General features: G+C 28.3%; 1 protein-coding gene across 2 annotated transcripts in view; it reads right to left on the bottom strand.

Moving 5' to 3' along the window:
* The window catches only part of LOC126832833 (uncharacterized), a 63,571-nt gene that overhangs the window by 36,478 nt on the left and 5,162 nt on the right, over positions 1 to 21,931 (bottom strand). For both annotated transcript variants that reach the window (XM_050563828.1, XM_050563827.1), the window contains exon 2: positions 16,304 to 16,453. In XM_050563828.1, coding sequence (XP_050419785.1) covers positions 16,304 to 16,378 — 75 coding nt within the window. In that variant the 5' untranslated portion in view covers positions 16,379 to 16,453. The remainder of the gene's footprint in view (positions 1 to 16,303; positions 16,454 to 21,931) is intronic.

Genomic DNA, 21,931 nt, shown 5'->3' on the forward strand with positions numbered 1-21,931 from the left:
TATGGTTTATTTATTTTGTTTTTATAGTTTTTATGACAACCATCGTAATAAATTTGACAGTTACCAATTGAAATCTTTTAAGTCCCAACAAGTATCATAAAACAATTGCATTTTATAATTAGTCTGTTTAATAATATTTTGACATTCATTCTTCTATTAATACACACTCACACACACACACACATATATTATCTGTAGATATACATTAATAATTATTAAAATATACAACATGAATAATTCTTAGAAATACTATGTAAAGTATGTAGGTCCTTCATATACAACGATAAAAAATATTTTAAATTTCAAATTGTATGCTATATAGCTTAACTGTATTTCCAAAAAATTGAATATTCATGAAAACTTTTAGTTTGACTTACAAATTGTAATCAAAGAAAAAAAATAATAAATTATACTTTCTGATAAATATAGTTGTTCATAATTTAAACAAAAACTATTAACAACTATCCAAGAGATACTGTTTATGTTATCTTTTGATTGAAATATAAATATTACAATGCGTTAGATGACTTAAAATCATTATAATTCAAGTTTTATCTTTCTGGTCGAATAGTTGAGATGTAAAATTATGTGATTTATTTCTGGCGTTAGAACCAGATACATTTAATGAGATAATATTCCAAAAGTACTGTTCGTTCGACCTCCGAGTCAAAAATTAATATAATAACATAATTATTTAGTAGTTTTTGTTTATGTACTATGATACTTCATACTTCTATGAACTTTTAAACCATTACTGTTCAATGTTATAGCTTGTATTAACTGTAATGTTATGGCATCTACAATAGTCGTACAATGTAGACAATGATATTATAGTGCGATAACCAATTTTATAATTATGTTTCCCGAATAAGACATTTGGGGGACGTCGGAAAACCTGAAGAGCATTAAATAAATGTTAATAAAAAAGATAACCTTTACAAAATAAATGTCACAGCGTGCGGGTATAATGTCGTCAGAAGGCGAAGATCGTATTCGGCAAGACGGGAGGACACATTAAAGGACGTTTAATAGACTCCGAGTGTATACTAACTATGATTTTAGTTCATGTTTAGTTATTGGTCGGACACAGTACAAGCTTTACTATTAAATATTGTATATTGATATACCAAGTGTACGGTTACAACTGAATACGAGACACATGTTTTGTACATAGTGAAAAAGTGCAATATATCTGACGGTATTTGTATAATGTATATACGTTTGGGAATAAGAGAAAAATGTGAACTTCGAGATTTTCATTGTTAAAAAGGATGAATGTACTTGTTTTTTTTTTTTGCGAATTCCGAGTATCCAAAAGAGGAAGAATCCTAGAAATCCGACAATATGCACATTACATAGCTTTGTCGCCGTTTTTTTGTATTATTATTTCTGTAACAAAAACGGCCAAACTCAAAAAGGTCAAATTTAAAAATGTGTTTTACAATATTAAATGATAAATAAAATACATTTTTTTTATTAAAAAAATATATATTGCGTACAGATAAATTCGTAAAATAAACATATTATGTTATGATTAAAATATACAAATTAGCAACGCATCGCAAATGTAGAGATAACCATCTATTGATGGAACTCACTTGATAAAATACATAATAATTTTTTATTTGTTAAGCTTATTGCTTAAAAAAAAAGAATTGCATATATATGTATAATATTAAATATAATAGTTAATACATATCGTTAGTAAATAAATAAATTAATTGTGTTATAGTTATGTTCATATCTGTTGTAGTTTTGGGATTTGCACATCTTTTTTTGGACGATTTTTCAGTAAGTAATTAGAATCTTAGCGTTTTTACCTAAATTTGTCTACTAACTCTAACATAGGTATATATATATATATATATATATACATATACAATGCTCGTAGACGATAAAACATCACAACAATGCATTTCGGTAATGTAAATTGTAATGACAGTGACAATACAATTCAATGACTATCGGCTCAGTGGTTTTAACGTCTCGTGTCAGAGGAGTAAACATATAAACAACATGGGGCCTGGGTAGACGGAATGTTATTTATATTTCGTTTGCCATAGTTTGGGCAGTTTCAATTTCCACTATTGAATTCTAACTATTGCCTGTTGTTCAGATCCCCATATTTAAGAAATTGTCTGGGCAGATGAACTAATTTGTAATTTGTACAGCTAATAAGGCAACGGAAGTTCAAGTATTAAAAAACACTGTTGAGTTGAAATATTTATATATATATATTGTTGACGTGATAAAAGTAAATATAGCCGTTAATACTTTCGAATGACTATTAAAGACTTTTATGGCTTATAATCAAAATTATATTTGTTTCATAATGCGATTTTGTCTCTGTATTTTTGAAGCTTAACTAATAATAGCTGCGATACTTCAATAAAATCGTTTCCTTTCGGAAAACGCAAGAAAATTCGGTCGACTCCTACATTATAATCTAAAATTATTGTTAAGTCTGTACTCTGTAATATAATTACCCGGAAACTATGTTTGGTTATTGGTTTAACAACTTTAAGAATTATTAAGTTTATACGTTAAAATACAAATTTAAGAAAAACTATAAAATTCAATTTGGTATTTATTATAGGTAGTTATACTAAAAGTATTTATTAATACATAATTGTTGTTTTTTTAGTTCTAATTTATAAATCGTCACGTTAATTTTTACTTGAAGTAAGAGCTTAGTAAAAAACGGTCAAGGTAAAACATATTTTTCTAGCTGTCTATTAAAAATGTATGACTATCCCAGGTTGTTTATGGTCATTATAGCAACTACGGTTGTCAAAACTGTACTGTTTTTTTTCCAGCGATCCAGTATAATAACAATATTTTTTTGGGAGTCCACCGACTTTAAATGCACTTGCAAAGTTTAATAATATTGGAATTTCGGAAATCTCTAAAACTAACCGTTTATAACTAAACGTCTAGGTTATAATAAATAGCTGTGCTCGATATATCAACCACTAGCACGGTGCTTCGCAATGTCTGAGAAAAAATCATGTAAAACTGAGGTAGGGGTAGTTGTAAGCGAATGGAGCAAATCTAAATGCAATTTTTGTATAGTAACAACCAAAAAGGGTCGTTTTTTTTTTAATTATGCGTTTATTAACATTATTAAAACTAAAAGTATCGAGTTAAAATTAAAGTATGTCATTAACTTTATTCGAAGAATATCTTTTACACTTGCCCCATTAGTTTACCCACGGTTGACCCTAAGTAACCGTATTGCATATTGTAATTTATGCATTTTGCTATTTTCATTAAAACGCGGCAACACTCGAATTTCAATTCAGTACAATATTATTAATAACTAATAAGTAACATAACGGATTATTTTAGGATAACGCGGTTTTATAGAAGTTTTTCCATGAATACCAATTATTTTTCGTGCACATAAGGTGGCAACTGGAATATTTGATTTGAATTAGCAATTCAACACGCCTAAAATATTATCAATATTATTTAGTTAATAATAAAAATACCATAGCTTATAGAAAATTTAAATACTTTATACTTCTAAAGCGACGACACTTAAGACATTTGTTAACAAGTTTACAGTTAAATTACAAAAAATAGGTGTCTATGCGAATTGCATGTCATTGATAGTGCACGTATGTATTTTTCAATGAAACTGTGAATAAAAAATAATCCATTGAGAGAAAAGCAATTTGTACCCATACAATATTTTAAGTCCTTTTTCGATCCTAGCGGTTGGATAACAGATTAAGTTTTACAGTGTCATTTGTATTGTAATTAAAAATTTAAAAAAAAAGGACAGGACAGGATTGAAAGCTCTAACGAACGTGTCTGCGCTTCACATTGTTTATATTTAAAACAACACAGTACAAGCATGACCAAAACGATGTTTAACAGGAAAATATATATATATTGAAACTTTACTTTAAAGTTGTTGGTACAAAGTTAATAAAATGAAATACAAACATTTTCTTTGCACGTGCTTGGACGTCAAGTGCGAAAAAATGTGTTATTACGTTAGATTTGACAATTATATCTTAAAATAAGTTTAAAATTGAACAGGTAATAAAAAAATAATTTTGTAAATTGCAGAACTTTGAGTTCAAGTTTATATCAAAATAATACTTAGGATTAAACAAAACTACACTAAATGTACTGACATTATATATTACAACAATGTTCTACTTTAAGCGAATGATATACACTGAAATTCGGTTGTATACTATTATATTTTATTATCATTATACAATTTAGTTATTTTTTTTCGATTTTGTTCTTTATCTCGTTTATCTCCTAAATTTAGCTGCCGCTAATAATTTAAATTATTTTTGCTATACCTACAGCCTGGATTGGGATTTTGTCGGCGGGTTTGATGAATAAAATTAAATACACACACATGTATTATAGTCTAATATGTTACTATACCTACTGTAATATGTTTAATAATAATCATAGCAATGATCAAAGGCAATGGTTCCTTTTTGTTAATTAAGCAGGTAGCTCCACAAAGCAGCATAATATATTTCCCTTTTGTTTTCCGAGTAACCTACATTAAGCATTGGGCAAATGTTAACAAGCCATTACAATCTAAAGTTACAGCTATAATTTATTTCTTAGTGTAGGTTAAATTATATGTCTAAAATATGTGTTTTTTTATTACACATCAACTATGTCCATTTGCATTAATATTGAAACAAGGTCATGTTGTTAACAAATCATTCAACGGTTTTATTATACAGTTATGCCACTTCGAACATCGAGGGACTTAGAAAATACACTACTATATAATTTGCCGTTATCGATCCACGGAGACCAATAACCGGAGTCTTAGCCATTATGTCACACATTTATTCAGTGATCTGTACCACACTATATTGTCTATAATAATCGTTTCAGGACTAGGAGAGTTAAAACTTATATAGTTAATGTAAATACTTTTCATTAATCTACTTAACGATTTATAACAGCTATATACTATCGGATGGTGTACGATATGTAGCTGTGATTGACATGATATTTTATTTTTTTACTCTGGTCTAGCGCATGTGTCAACATAGTTAAATTCCTAGTCGCACAGTTATAACTTATAAAGTATAAAAAATTAGTATCTTTTTAACAGTCTTCAAATAAGGAGGAGGTTGTTAACTTGGTTTTTTTTCCACACATTAATTAGTAATTTAACGAGCCACTTAAGTAAAAAAACTTTCTCGGTACTCACTAAACTTCTGAAGTTTAATTATTATTTGAATAGTACCAACAATTAGAACATAATATTATAATACACGAGTAATGTACTGTATTAAATACCAGCGTTTGTGTGTTTCGTTTTTATTCCATAAAAAACCCTGCTACGCGCCGCTTTAAGCATTTATTGTTTAATCGAATTACTTATAACTATTTACGATCCGACAAATGTCGAATATATATTCTTTAAGAATGTATTACAGAGAAGAAATATCGAACATAAGAAAACGTAAACATTTTTTGTTTCACTATCCGAAACCGATCGTACGTCGTGTGGAATAAAAAAGTTTGTTCTACGCTCTTCGGTATAAATTATGGTAGCAGTTAAAAAACTTTTTTGGAAATAAATCCTTAAAATGCGCTGCTGAATTATGTTTGGGTTCATCGGATGACAATAATTGTAGGCAATCGTTTACAGTTCATGTACAAAATCCGTTTGCTTCTGAATACCCGTTTAAAAGCGAGTTAAGTGGTTTTTTTTTTTTTTTTGTAATAGACGTAGAAGTTTTACGCTACTTATCCGACACGCTTTTGTTTCCGAAATTTACTCTTCGTGTTTCCTTTACTATTTCTACGAATTCAGTGACACGAACCGTTCATCCGTAAACACATGGAATTAGGTCGATATCGGCCACAGTTTTAGTATTATCCTTTTCCCCTTATCGTTCAGTGCATCCCGCCGTCCATATTCTTATTCTTATCTATTCTGGATACCCTTTCTCGCGGTACCTTAATAAAAACTACACGGTCTGACACGCAATGCATATGAATATAGATATTATAGTATATGATGTGGTAGCATGGATATAAAGAGTATTTATACTTTTTATATAATGAAAAAAACACGGATGCATTAGGTCCACTGCGTTTGGCTATAGGCAGCACACGAATCGTTAGAAACAAAAATAAAAAAACTCAAACATTCCTGAAAAGCTATATAGAATAGTAATTAGAAAATTACTGTATAGAGCCGGCTTGAAAGATATTAATTGAAGCTCAAACGCGACCGTTTTCGTAGGAAATCATTTGTTACTGTGGTCGTTAGATGGGAGAAAAGCTATAAAAGGATAATTTCCTAGAAATACAATTTTTAAGTACGCCTGTAATGTTTTATAACATAAAGTGGAAGTTTATATGTATTCTAGAGTTCAAGGTTTAAAAAGTTGAATGAATTCGAATTTTTAAATCAAACATAATTTCAACTTTATAATGGTTTCCATTTTAAAATAACTTAATGCTATGATTTCATTGCTAAAAATAAAGTTATTTATAGTAAGATTGTTCAAAAATAAATAACCTGAAGTCAATCTGACTGTAAATAAAGTTTTAGAAAAAGGTTAATAATATACAATCGTAAACATAAAAAACTAAAGCCAAATAATAAATAATATACCCAAATCAGTTCCGTATTAAAGTCAAATAATCCGTTATGCAACTTTGGGGTAGTCTGTATTTGTCTGTTTTTAATAATTTTTTTCCTTAGAGTCAATATAAGCAGGTAGGGTAAAAAACAAAGTAGGTCAGTATTGTTATTCGTTATAGGAGATGCCTTGGTAGTTATTATTTTGATCGAGAGATGCAAAATATTATTTAATATTGGAAGAGCACTGCAATTGTGTTGTTATGTATTATTTGAAAAATTAAATTGTGCTCATATAAAATGGTTAAAGCAAAACAATTTTCAAATCATCATAAATCACATGCATTCTGTATAATCAATTAGTATAGGAGTTTAATTAATACAATTTGTTTAAATTAGGTGTGACCTTATTTTTAATTGGATTCATTTGATATCTTTTGTAACAATCAAACACTGCAATATAAATTTATATTTAAGCCTAAACATTTTCAAACAGTTGTGCTCAAAATACGCTATGGAGTATTATCAACATAATGATCTTAATTAAGCTAGTTATTTCACGTTGGAAGGGAGCATCAAGGCGATGCTCAGATACTCAGATTGGACAAGGCGTCCAATCTGAGTTTCATAAAGACATGCTGACTAAAGACTGTTTACCCCTAATACATTGTTTTATAAAAAAATAAAATCATACTTCACAATACCAGTTGCCGTTTTAAGTGTTAAATACCTATTAATATGCTATGTTATACTATTTTGTTTTGTTCACGATTGGAAATAATTATAAATTACACAAAATGTGATTTGGACTTAAAACAGTCATTACATTGATCGTTTTATAAACCCATTATTATAATGTCTAAACAAAATAACAACATTAAATAACGTTGAAAGTTTTGTGAAACACGTTGTACCATCATCAAAAAAGCTATATACAGTAGCAGCAGATTATTTTGGAAAAACTGTTATGGCATAAACAGTAACATCATTAAATAAGGTGTTTGTAGAAGTTTCTACGTGCATACTTTGTACAAGTATGTGAGTTCGTACTTTGCTAAAATTACTTTTGTACTGTTCAAACTTAACTACTGAATACCAAATGTTTTCAAGTGAAGTAATTCGATTCGTTTTCTAAAATAGTTACAAGTCAGCCAAGGCCATAAAACTCTCCCCGAACATTTGGTCGTGCAGCAGGCTCACAGTCTAGTCAATTAATTAAATATAATATCTTATCATAATTCAAATAATATTATCTCGATTGGCATAACCTTCATTCCCCCGAACCAATTTCTTTGTTAAATTAATAATAATAATAATTATAAAAGTATATACCTAATAAATTTTAATTATAATAACAATACAAAATAGTTAAAAGTATTTGCTTGTATTTTATAAACCAATAAACGAGTGCTTGGTTAAATCATTGTTAATCCGGCTTCAGAATGAGTAATATTCACGGTTGTGATAATATATAATCAAAAAAAAAAATCAGAGAAATCCTCTAAGGAGGCACATTATAATCAAGGGTTTAGCTATTTAAAGCAACGGTTTTATACCGGACCAGCGAGTGATTATACAGTAACAAAAATAAAAAAGATAATAAGTAATCCGTTGTTGTTAGCTGGCCTGAAAGCCACTTATCTTTATTAATTATTTGTATTATCAATGAAGAGCTAGTTTAATCTTCTCGCGTTATTTAATGTCATTAACAAAGTGGTCGTAATGGAATTACCTAAAATAAAATAATAACCCATTAAATGTAATTGAAATAATATCACTAACACTTAACATAATGTCGTATATATATATTAATATTAATGTATTATTGACCCGTTCTAAATATTTACTTTGTTATTATACTTACAATAATAGTAATGTAAATTGATTTTGCTGGTTGAAATTAATTGCATTGTATTAAATTAAACTAAAGACCACGAGCTACGTCTATTGGGATTCTTTAGGCAATATAACGGAATCGGTCATATATTGACTTTTTTCTACATGAAAATATTGGCTGCCTGATTTTTTGTGTAAACATGAAACATGGACAATCATTATATTACGTACATTGAATACATGTTTTACAAACCAATTATTTTGTTCTAACAATTGCTCTAATCATTTAAAGGATTTCAAACCACATATTATTTTACCAAAACATAAGTAATAACGACGAGGGCATCATGGTAGGAGTTATTTACTTAATACGCCATTTTTAAAGATTTTCTTAATTTTATCAAAAAAATTATGCAAAACTAACGTTCTCGGAGAAAATCAATTAAATAAAAATATGGTATAACGGTATTCGCTACAACGTTTTTGGTGAAAAAAAAATCAGTTATAACTTTATCCGGTATAAATTAGTCTACTGAAATTGTTCATAAAATGACAGAATGTACATTGGTTTAGGAAATAACTATTATACTATTCTATGTTACTTCAATTATTATTACAAAATTATAAGTCATAGTGACAATAATTCTATCTGTATAACATAGCATGCATACAAATGAGAAAATAAGGTATAAAATTCATTAATTTAACCACGCCCACGTGTTTACACTTCAACCATTGTTACTGAAATAAAACTCATTATGATAAAAAGTATTTGCAATTACTTAATTTGACTTTTTTTTTATCATAATGTCAATCTAACGGATAATATTTTTTTTTACAATTTATTTCATTTAAACCCTGTACGGACTGTTTTGCCAAATACAAACATATATCTATAGTTTTTTCTAGTTACAAATTTTCTTGTGGAATATTAACCAATTTTAGAAATAATTATCCGAACATTTTTAACCGTAAAAGTAGAAATATTGATTTATTTATTAGGATAAATTATCTAAAAGTATTTTTAAAATTATTATATTACAGGTAGAACATGTAATAATTGTCTAAAAAAGTTAAATGTCTTGTTCGTTTTCTTAGTGTAATTTTATTTCCTTATATGAAGTGCCAGTCTCATAAAACATCACTTAAGTCTCTTAAGTGAACTCTTAATCGCTCGTCTTACAAGCTTCCGTAGTAATATTTTCTTTTAAATACTTAAACATAACTTAATGGTCGCTGCGTGTCATATTTATTAATGTAACATCTTCAATTAATCCGAATTTAATGATGTCTCACTAGGATTAGGACATTATTTGTTTAAGCAAAACTTCTCCCAACTCTAACGAAATTTTACTTCCGTGTTCCTCACTCAGTTACAAGTTAACACAATAGCAGTTATGTTACATCAACATGTATTTAATTATAAACGTACCAATTTTGAATTTTAATGTATATACATTGTATTAGAGTTACAGTTAGATAGAAACTAGATAGGATAGAACTCTACTTAATTTAAATCGTTGGTGACGATTGTTTGATACACTATATCTATAGGATATAACACAATTATAATTAAACTGAATTTCAACGTTATGAATGTATTCTTTAATGAACAATTAATTTTGACAACAGTGGTATTTTCAATAAGACTTAACAGTATTAAATAAGCACTTAAAATATATTCTAGAAATTGAATCGATTATCATGGATTACATCGTACATCACATCAACCAATAATATTGCTTAAATATAATTGAATTATATTAAAAGAAACTAATTCTTTGTGTAGGATTTTAATTAAAACTGTACAGACGTAGTTGGTTGACAGGGATTATGGGTATTTTTTATTATTTTGTAGTAAAGTTATAAAATATTTTATACTATTCTCTATATTTTGTGTTTATGTTATATCAGCTATCTATTTATTATTATTAAAAAAAAAAAAAAGATATGATGGTAGATTTTCACCTTAATTTTTGCTCTCGATCAAAATCAAATGCACTCCTAACGTCATAGTACAACCGGTATGAAGCCACTGATAGTATATTATACTTTAAAAATTTAATAAATAGGCCAGACCTAGTTTTTTTTTTTTTATTTACAAGGGACTAGAGTGTTTAATCGAGAAAATTACCTGCATGAGACCCATTAGGTTTAGTTTTTAAAACACAAACTCAGTATTTTAAAATGGTCTTGTAGAGACAATTATGGCGAATTATACTATTATATCCGCAAGTACATTATGAATGTACGGAATTTGTGCTCTATAATATTATTATGGAGGACAAATATTTTGGCAACTTCTGAACAAACTGTTTCTCGCAGTAGATTAGATGGGCAGTTGTTTATTTTGGTCGTATCGTCAGTTCCTCCGCCCTAGTATCGTAGATTTCCTGTTAATATCGGCTTTGGAAAGCAATAACTAACCGTGGGTTCGGTCTTTGTTGCGAACTGAGAATGATTGTGTTGTCGCCGAATAAACTGACCAAAGTGAATCGAAGATGGCGAGCAATGTTGACTTCACTTTTCGTCGTTGTTTCTCCGGCAGACGGTAGTCGGTTTACCCATTTATTGGGCCTGTTTTGTTTGTTTGTTTTTGTTAGGATGTCTGACGATATCAACTGAAATCCCAGTAAACTCTCAACAACGGTTTCAATTTAGACGGGTCACACATCGTTGCGTTACGCAAACAGTTCCACGTCCGTTTGCTTTCAACCCCTTCGGCCCTAAATCCTTTGTATAACATACTTTTAAGTCCGGGTGTGTTTATATGTCAGTGCCTACATGTGTGTATGTTTATGTCCCTCGCCGAGACCTTCCGAATCCACTTATCGACCGCGAGCGAAAAGTCTTGTCGGGTCTCTCTCTCTCACACACGTGTCCGCTAACCACTTTGGGTGCACTTAATTTTACAACCGTGGCAAGGCACATTAGCCGTGTGTACATCATTCGGACGCCCCAAATTACCCCGGCGGTTGTTTATGCGTTTTTCGTGACCAGGCGAGTCCTCCCGTCGTTAATATATCAAAATAACACGACCGGGCAGAGCATGTTTTTTGGGGCGTTTGCAAGAATTAAATTCACTCGTCCATCGACACCACAGCGAGAGAACTTTACCGCGAAACAGAGGCAGAACTATCCGGCGACTAGTTTGTATTACTATTGTTATTGATATTGTAAATTCTAAACAAGGCATTGTACGCAGATGATGACAATAGTCCATGAAGATGCCGCGTTGTGGAACACGGACAATATATTGAATGTAAAACGAAAATAACTAAAAAATATATTATATTATATTGTTAATATTATCTTCGTGTAATACTCGCACGGCTAGTACCGAAACGCGAGGAAATGAGAAACTCTTGAAATAAAAATCCGATAAGTACAATATAATTTTCGTTTATATTATTTAAAAAAAAAATTACTTCGCTTTCATTTAGGCCTCTCCGTCGATGCGATTGGTTTTGACGCGAGTCGATTTTCTTTCCGAGCTGTCAAAATAAATAGAATAATATAAACATGCCAAGACTTAGGCTCTAGACTTTCAACAGCTATAACGAGTAAATTAATATATTTTAAAATGAATAAACAAATAACTAAAAGCATCTTATTGATTTTACTCAAGAGACTATCTATAATGGACTGTCATTTTTCAATACTAGTACATTTTTTACTTGCAATTTCCATTGATCTTCGACACATAGTTAGATATTTTCAATAAATTATGAGAAAAAAAATGATTAATATATTTTGGATTATATACTTATTTGGTAATAAAAATAATTTGTGACCATCTCTCGCAGATGTAGAACAATATTGTTTTAAGTTTAAAATAAATTTGCATACTACGTTCATATTGTTTAACTGAGAAACCGCTACCTACTCATCCGTGGTTCAGTAAAACGATAATTATAAACAGGCTTTCCTTAGTATCCTCAGTTAATATTACACAACAACATCAGACATGCTTTAAGACCATCAAGTAAAGTTAAATATATATTTTGATAACTATATTGTGTCCGTATGTAGTAATTATAAACTTAATATATCACAACGCAAGCTACTGTCTGAACAATCAAGTCATCCCGCCGGTTGACCTCGCACAGTCTGCTTGAAACGTCTAATTATTAAAACAATGAGGTCGTAATTGATATATTGTCCGTTGAGTTATCAAGTTTAAACTCTTGTACATTCACGTGACTTGACATGAAAAATATTATAGCTAGAAACAGAATTCAATGAATGTCTTATGGCGTTGATCTTAAACCAACACAGAGTGTATTATAAACATTCGGATCCACGGGAATAGAATGTTACCTTTCATTACATTAGAGAAGTGACAAAGAAACTAAAAGGTTTTGAATCAAGTAAGGTTCGTGGAGCAGTATAAATCTAACACAGAATTTATGGACATTTTAAAAGAGACAGCAACCGCTTTCATAGACCATTACATGCGATTTGTGAAGTTTAAAATAACTTTTAACAAATTGATAGTTTTTTTAACTGTTGTGATTCCAGTTATTATTTATTTATTTTTCAGTATTGAAAAACATCACAGATTCCTCACTGAATGTCACAAGATTATTGTGCGGTTATCTATTTTATTGATAAAACTCATACCTAATGCGGTTTCTAAGATTTAAATATCAAAGCCAAAATAATGTTATGGATTTCCGAGGAAGTGACTGTACAGGAAAATCAAAGAGAATAAATGCATTTGAATTACATACTCTCCGAGTCAGCGACATTTCAAGTATTGTACTTTACTTTCTTTTAAACAGATGATCCTTTAAAACATATTTAATTAAAGAACCGTTACCTATTAACCCTGAGATTTCCTTATTACACTTATACAAGCATTGCCTAAAGTCTAAATTATCATTGGTTTCTAGACAATAAGTCAGTTCGGCTACAAAGTAAAAAAATACATTTTAATTGGGTCACTAAACGAAACAAAGGTGCACAAAAATGTATTCACGTATCCACTTAATACGGTACAGCCAACAGATTATTAGGTTATGTTGAATGAAAAACCTTATTAATATAATTAAAACGGTACATTTTTATGTAAACGTTCATAACGTGCAATTTACCTTTTTTAAATTCTGTGTTAATTGTATCATAGGTACTATGGAAAAAAAATTTAATAAAATCTAGGTACATATTGAAATATTTGTCAAAATAAAACACTCATCTACCTACTACTAAACATGTACAAAAAACAATACCAAATAAATGTCATCATGGCTAGTGTACCATGAAAGCATGATCAAAAAAAAAAAGTAAATGTCTATTATATTTAATATTCTGCAGTTTGGTAACTTGATATTCTTTGAATAATTTTTGTAAGCTTGTTAATAACAAAGTTATAAAATATCGAATAAGGGTCATGTATATTATATTGTTAGTAATGATCCATAACATATTTATTGTTAAAAAACCATACTTATGGGAGTTTAAGTAAAATATTGCTTTTCAACCGCAATTTAAGATTTTACGACTTTATACAAATTATTATGATGCAAATAGAAATAACATTCAATAATAATAACAATAATAATAGCTATAACCCTGAACAGATTTATTGAGATCAATTTTAAAAAAAATGACCTCAATACAAATACTTTGCTCGTACCATAGTTATACATTTAATTGAATTATTTTTTTGTTTAGATTTTATTTATTTTGATGTTGTGTTCGGTTTTTGGCAAGTAAGCTTTTATAATATTTTAACATTCAATCAATAATGTTTTTAGTTAAATTTTTTAGTTCCATTTTCAAATAATTAATACGCAACTACTTTATTTATCTAAATATTACTTAGTTAAATGACTCATGAATTTAAACTCTATAAACAGGTAATCAGCTGTCGAGTCTAAGGATAAGTAAAGTAAATCACTTACAATAAAAACTCTTTGATGTGATGTATAAATAGTAATATCAGATAATTAAATTTAGTATGAAAGTGATAACAATTGTTAAATTATGTACACATACATTTATCTTGGAAGTTTCAATCATTTCTAACATATTTAGCCTTACAAGTGTATCTAAAAACAAACAATTAATCAAACTATTTCGCTTATAAATTCATTAAATTTACTTTACTTCCAAAAAATACGAAACATCTTAAGGAAAATAACAATGAAACATAAATTGAAAAAATAAAATGAATTATTGTAAAAATTTGAAAATACTTGAGAAATCTTAAAAATTACCGACAATTCCTATTTGGTTAAATTTATGATTAAAAATAGTATTCAAAGTTTGTTTTCGACTGAATAGTTCTTTTTAAAATCCGAAGATTTACATAAAGCTTACAGTTCCAACAAATAAATTAAAGGGTATGTATGAAAAAAACCTTTAATTGTTTAAAATGTAATTAAAAATGATGAAGTTATCTAAATGTTACATCTTTATTAGCGTTTCATGAATGTTTCATAGAAAATGTTAGTTAAATAAATAAATAAAATATTTAGTACTGAAATTTTAAATCCAAAATCATCGAATTCAAGTGCTTAGATCAAGTCGATAGGTCACGTACAAGTGCGTTGGGGTATAAAATGTAATGTTATCGTAGAGTATAATATTATATGTACCCTTACAACCAAAGAAACTGCTAGTAAGCAAAAGAATCACAATATACTAAATTCGATTAGGAGTATAAAGTTGAGATACTGATTGCCACTTGGAAATGAAAAAATTAGATCGGAAAAAGGTTGGTGCTTAAATAATAATAATTGCGTTTGTGATTGACAAAAAAATTGAGTAGTCAATAACTAAAAGATAAACTCTAATCTTTGTATTAAATGGAAAGATAGCAAACTAGTTAAAATGTCAATTTAAATCCTCGGAACATGCAGTAAAATAAAATGTTATCAAATTCAAAGTTCAGTTATGAGTTAGAAATCTTAGAAGTGTAAAACGAAAAATCAACATGTTTACATAGAAACCGTTTTCAAAATGTTGACTATTCCCACCAATAAATACAAACTACATATTAATTAATAAAAAAAATGTTTGCTTTTATTTTAATTAACAAATTAGTTCAATCAATTCCCAAACGTCCTTTCACATTGGTTCCACCCCAACTTTACAATACAGTACTCAAAATCTATTTTTTTTATTCTAGTAACAACAATAGATATGTCAAAAATATATTTTTTTTTTTAAGAATGACACTAATCATTGTTAACCTTGAACCTTTCCAACTATGATTTTACATATATTCTCTGTATAAGTTCTTGCTAATTAAAGCTAATTAAAAAAATCCTTTGACTTTAAGACACTTTCAAAGTTTATCATAATTTTAAACAATAACAACCTTTCTTAGTTAACTAAAACCTAAGTATCGTAAATCAGCTTAATTAATTATAGAACTACACTTTTAAACACGTCGACAGTAAAATGCCATTTAAAATATGATTTTATTGATATTTTATAAATGAGAAATATGTATTTTTAATATTAGTTCTTGTATTTATACTAAACAAATAAATAAAAAAGTACAATACGTATTAATACACACACTAGCAGTTACCGCTGGGCGCTAATATATTTAACAAAATATTTTGAACACATTTTATATACCGTCTAACTGTAATTTCTATTTAAAACAATTACGCTTTAATATTTGAAAAAAAATACGCATAATATGTTTATAAATAAATATTTTTTCTATTTTTAAATCTTCAAGTGGGCTGTAGTTGAATAGTTATTATAATAGATAACCATTAAGGTCTATTTATTATATTTTAAAACTGTCGAAAATTTTGGCCATCAGCCCAAATAGTCGTTTCAACTATAGGTGCGTGTATAATTTATTTCCACTTTAATTTTACCTTCCACTTTTTAAATTAATCACTGTAGACTTACCATTGCGTAGAGGGCACTAGCATAGCATCCAGTCCTAAGCGACTGAAAACAACAACAGGATTGGAGAATAGCCATAGCGACGCAGAGTAGGTGTTTTGTTTTATTTAAAAAACCGCATAACAAAGCATTTCATCCGATCGTGTTGACTCTCTAAAACAAAATTATTTCAAAATAATTTTACGCTTTTAAAATATTAGTTATTGATAATAATTGACGTATTTGTCTAAATAGTTGTACACATATTAGCAACTTTTTATTTTTTTCAATCCTATTACAAAATAAAAGTTTAAAAAAATAAGACTATTTGAACTTTAATACTACTTATGGATTCGAACGATACAATTTTTCTGAAAATAACGGATCAAAAACCATTTTTGAATAAATGCTTTTCGAGTTATAAAACGATTAAGTAAAGTACGGTAGAACGTTGACCCGCTTAAACTGTCAAGAGCTAATTATTTACTCCACAAGTTTTAAAAAATGTTAATCTAACGAAAATGAATAGAATGTTTAGTTTTCTTAAGGATATTTCAATGAATATATAGTCTTCGTGGGACACACTCTCTCTCTCTATATTCATGTTTTTTATGTCTTTGATTTGTTTGTTGTTCGGACTCATTGCAGAGCTCAAGTTGCTAGTACACATAAACAGCGGTAGAAATAAGCGAAACAGTCAGCATAGTCGCTTCAGTAGAACGGTTACTATCGCTCTAAGGATGGAGACTCTGCAATGAATTCATTGTACCGAATTGTTAGCAACAAATCAAATCGATCCTACTGCGTATCAGTAGTCACATAAAAGTAAATGCGGTATACTGTATATACCGTCGTCATCATTTTATAAGTTTATATGGACATTATAAAACACCTAACTTCCTGCCTTCTATGGACATGCAATATAATTAGTGTATGATAAATATCACATGCGTGCAAAAGGTGTAAAATGAAACTTTTGCAGAGATTCGTTTTTTTTTTTAAGCATTAAATACATTAATAAATTTACATATACATAAATCATTCGTTTATTAATGTAATTAATACAGTTTTCCATAATACTTTCATTAAAAAAAAAAATCATAAATACGATAAAGACAGAAAAGATAGATTTAGTCCGCCCAATAAGAACGCCAATAGAATATAATATAGGTTAAAATCTAAAGTAACAACAATCAACAATCTACTTGTGCAACTGAGTTTAATTATTCAGAGTCTATAAGACAAAGTGACATAATCATAATGAGTAGTGGAATACATTTCACTATTGCATACAATTATAATACTATAGATAACGTGCTATAATAATGTTAATTATTATTAGTGAGAATACTAATGTCTTTGTATTAGAATTCCATAGAATCTCAACTCAAGAGCTATTAGGTAATCACATTAATATGCAATTTCTCGACTATACTGTCTCTGGTTATTAATGCCTGGCAACCTGCAAACAACCATTGATTTAGTGGATAAGTAAAGGGAAGCTAAAATCGAATCAGAAATCAAACTTAATACGTTCTACTAGTCACACCAATTAGTTTAATATTATAAGGTAAATAACATGTATGTATATTATGTCAATAATATAAACCTAATAGTATATATTACATATTACATACTACATGTTACTATTTCAGATGTTCAATTTTGGTTTTCCGCCTCTCGGATATTTAACCAAAGTCACATTTGTAACACGGAAAAGGGCGTAGGGAACTAAATCGCTTAAGCATTTAGAATTCTTGTCAAAAAAAAAAAGGGTGAATTAGTTACTTTTCCTGACACGCCATTATGAGTGGACAACACTTGAAGGACAGGTCAAAGAAAACCCGTTGTCCAACGCTTAAGTAGGGAAGATTGGTACGGGAAAAATACAATGTCCGACCTAGCTGACAAATGAGTATAGAAAGGGCATAAAAAATGTTCAGACACCTCGAAAAACCTATACTGTTACCTGTTCTAGGCCATATTATGAAGAGAGCCTCACGCTGTTTTGGCAATTCCACATACAATACTATGTAAAATAGTGGTCAAAAAAGTGTGAGATATCATGTAATTTGTTTAGAAGAATCACATGAGAAATACAATTATTCGCTGGTTAAAAAAAAAGTCACATAATACACAATTTTTTATGTATATTTATATATAATAAAAATTACTCGTAGTATTGTATTTATTTTACTATTAGTTTATTGAGGAATCCGGTACACTTTTCTGTAATCATTCTACATTTGAATTTTTTATTTTTTGTGAGTATTCAGTGAGTACGCATACTAATATGATATATTTTAATATTTTTGAAATAAAACTTTAAGAATTTCCGCTGTCACTTGTCTCTCTCGAGGTCAGTTTAATAAGAAACCAATGTTTGCGAAGTCCTATATTAAATTATACAAACTGTGCGGTTTTTAAGTTTATTGGAATAACTTCTCGGGGAAAATAGGAAGTGTATCATTTTGTTAGTGTGCTTAGTCAAACAAACATAAATACTCAAAGAATACATTTCGTAAAAAAAAAATTATAACACTAGTAAGAAAATACTACAAGTTTAATATTAGATGTGGAACAACAAAATGTTTACACAGTTGAAAGCTTGCTCGAGCTTTTGTTATATATTTTTGAAACGAACAGAGAACATTCAAATACTTGTATTTACATTGCATATAAACTATGTTACGATTATTTTTACATGTTTCAGAAAAAGTAGTAAAAATTAACGAGCCATTCCCCATTGCAACTTGTTATTGAGAAATGTGATGGAAAAAAAAAACTTTTGCGGAAACAATTCAAACCACATAAACAATATTTTATTAAATTTATAATTGAAAGATAAATCATATTTCTCATATATTAGAACTTATTTATCCAAGCTATAATGGGGTTTTCTAATTAATTATTATTGTTTTTTTACTTTAAAAACAAAAACTCATATACATCTTAATTAGTTATTACAGGCGATGCTTTTAAGATATTATAATCATGGTTGTTTTATGAATTTTAATACGTTTATAGTCCATTTTTCCAAGATAACATAAATAAAGAAAAGCATAATGACTTTCGGAGATAATGAACGGTTTTAGTAAAATAACATAATAATAATAATATGATCATTATACCGGGCGTTGTTTTTTGTAATTAATGTAACATTTAAATACGTTTAAGATTTTATTTATGATTTCGTTGTGAACTTTCGAGTTGTTAAAACGTTTTTTACTGACGCCCCTTTGTACCTTAAGAAAACATAACGTCGTGCCAAGTGCAGTCGTAAAATGTTGTTGTAAATTATAATATGTCAACAAGTATTATGAATTATCATTACTAGACGTCTGGTTAGTTTTAAAAATTTATACTTTTATACGCTATATAAGTTGTTAATTGTTATGCAACTTTATTAGTAATTGATCAACCTGATACTTTCATTTTTTCATAAAATTAAATACACAGACTAGTAAGTGTCATTATTTCATCAAATATACACATCAACGGAACACATAATTTGAATATTATATAAATATTAAAATAAAAATGTGTATACACTGCGGCACGTTTTGTTGTAAAATAAATGGCATTGAATCGCCACAAAACGTAACGGTCACAGGCAACTAATATCATAATAGGAGAAAGTCATATTCACTATATAATATGTAAAATGTATTGTTATGATAATATCATTAAACTGACAAAACCGCTGGAGTATAATTAATCACAGTTAACCACAATAAGTCAGGAAATGGTCAGGTGAAATAATTGTATGTGAATGGGACGAATGTGAATTGAATTTTCTTATTTATAAAATCTGTCAGGTTAATTTAATTTGAATTAATAGTTTTTTATTGTGCGTATGCGTTACACTATTTAGTAAAATAATTTTTTTTTTAGTTAATTCTGTTTCTTGCAACTGTTAGTTAAAACTGTAATTAAGAATTGCCGTCGTGTGGTTATTTTACGACATAAAATGTTTATTTATCTTAATTTATGTCAAAACTATTTTGAATTACGAGTACTTGAATATGCGTACTAAAACAGCGCAAATTGAGTTTTAATTTTAATAAGTAAAAACCATACAGAATTTTATCTAATATGTTTTGCTAACATCCATTACTATGAGTACACTTCCATTAGCTTTAAAAATACCATTATCAACAATTTCTCAACATCACCGTGATTTCCTGCTTTTAAAGTGCTACAAAACTGGTGGTAAATAATTCTATGGGGTTTTTAAAGAAATACTAAATATTTATTAACACGACGGCTTGAAAATACAGATTACTTAAGTTTTTTCAGAGCCCAACTTTTATCAGTTATGATGCTATTCCAAGCAACATGAACTAACTGATCTAAATTACTAATATAATTATTTAATAAGAAATTATATTATATTATAATAACACTCTGCGTTTGGTTATTCGACTTAGATTTCTAAAAAAATCGGATTTTTTGCCAACAACGAATTTATGAAATGAAAATAATTGACATAATATAATAATACAATATTATACTATATTATAGTATGTTAATTGTGAACATTTATCTTTATTTTTAGTTAAACATATCTGAGTATGAAATTTAAATGTATGTATTAATAGTAGTTCTAATTCAAAAAGTAAAAAAGAATTATTTAATACTTTTTTGTGTAAAACTTTAGGATAATGTTAAAACTAATAGTACGAGTACTAAACATGCGATACATTAAATGTTTTAACGATGTCATAAATTATGTAATAAAATAACTATTACTATAATATTGTTGAAATTTAAGCTATAAAAGTCAACGATGCTTTTTATTTGACAAAACATATCAATTGTAACACGAAAATTCACTTAACCTTATTTATAAAATGTAAACCATACCAATGGATGAAAACTGATTTTTAACGATTTAAAGAGACAAGATGAGTAATCATACCACCAAATTGACGCGATTAGTGTTTTATAATTTAGTAAAAAAAATTTTGTAAGCGGAAGAGAAAACGAACAAATTTAGTGTTTACATCTTTAAAAATTATGAGGCAAACGATTCCAAAGAAAAATGTTCATAGACGCCAAATAACATCCCATTATAAGACCAATTTCATTTTTATTTAGCTAACTTATAACGCGATGAAGTAAGACTCGTATAATTTATCTCAAGAAAAAAAGTTTTATGAACTACTGTCAAAACTTTTTAATTGCTGTCCTCTAGCCCATGTTCTTTAAAAATAATAAATTTCCAAAATATTAATTCCCTTCATCGCATTAGTCTAACATTTTTTTTATTGTTACACACATATAGTTATCTATAATAATTGTGGTTTGACTTAGAACTTGTAAAATAAAAATAAAAATTTTAAAAATAATAATACAACAATAAAGTGTGCTTTTGTATTTTCCATTTTGCTATTTAATAGTTGATAATATTATTTTATTATACTTTAAACACTTATTACATATAACTGTATAAACGGAAAAAAATTCCATTAAAAAATTATATCACAACACATTTATTGCATAATCTAAAAAATAGTCTATGCATCAAAGAAAATGAACTGAAACAAGTAAGGCACAACATACATTTTTAAAAGGCATGATAAAGCAACACATTTATTAAAATCTCTAATCCAAATTCTTATGATCATTGTATATCAGTATAGCTCTTTA

The sequence above is a fragment of the Adelges cooleyi genome, unplaced genomic scaffold (assembly GCF_023614345.1).
Source record: "Adelges cooleyi isolate 19-005CV unplaced genomic scaffold, UGA_ACOO_1.1 ACOO_flye_CR_arks_rails_tigmint_CR_PRNA_167, whole genome shotgun sequence".
In the NCBI taxonomy this organism is placed as follows: Eukaryota; Metazoa; Arthropoda; class Insecta; order Hemiptera; family Adelgidae; genus Adelges; species Adelges cooleyi.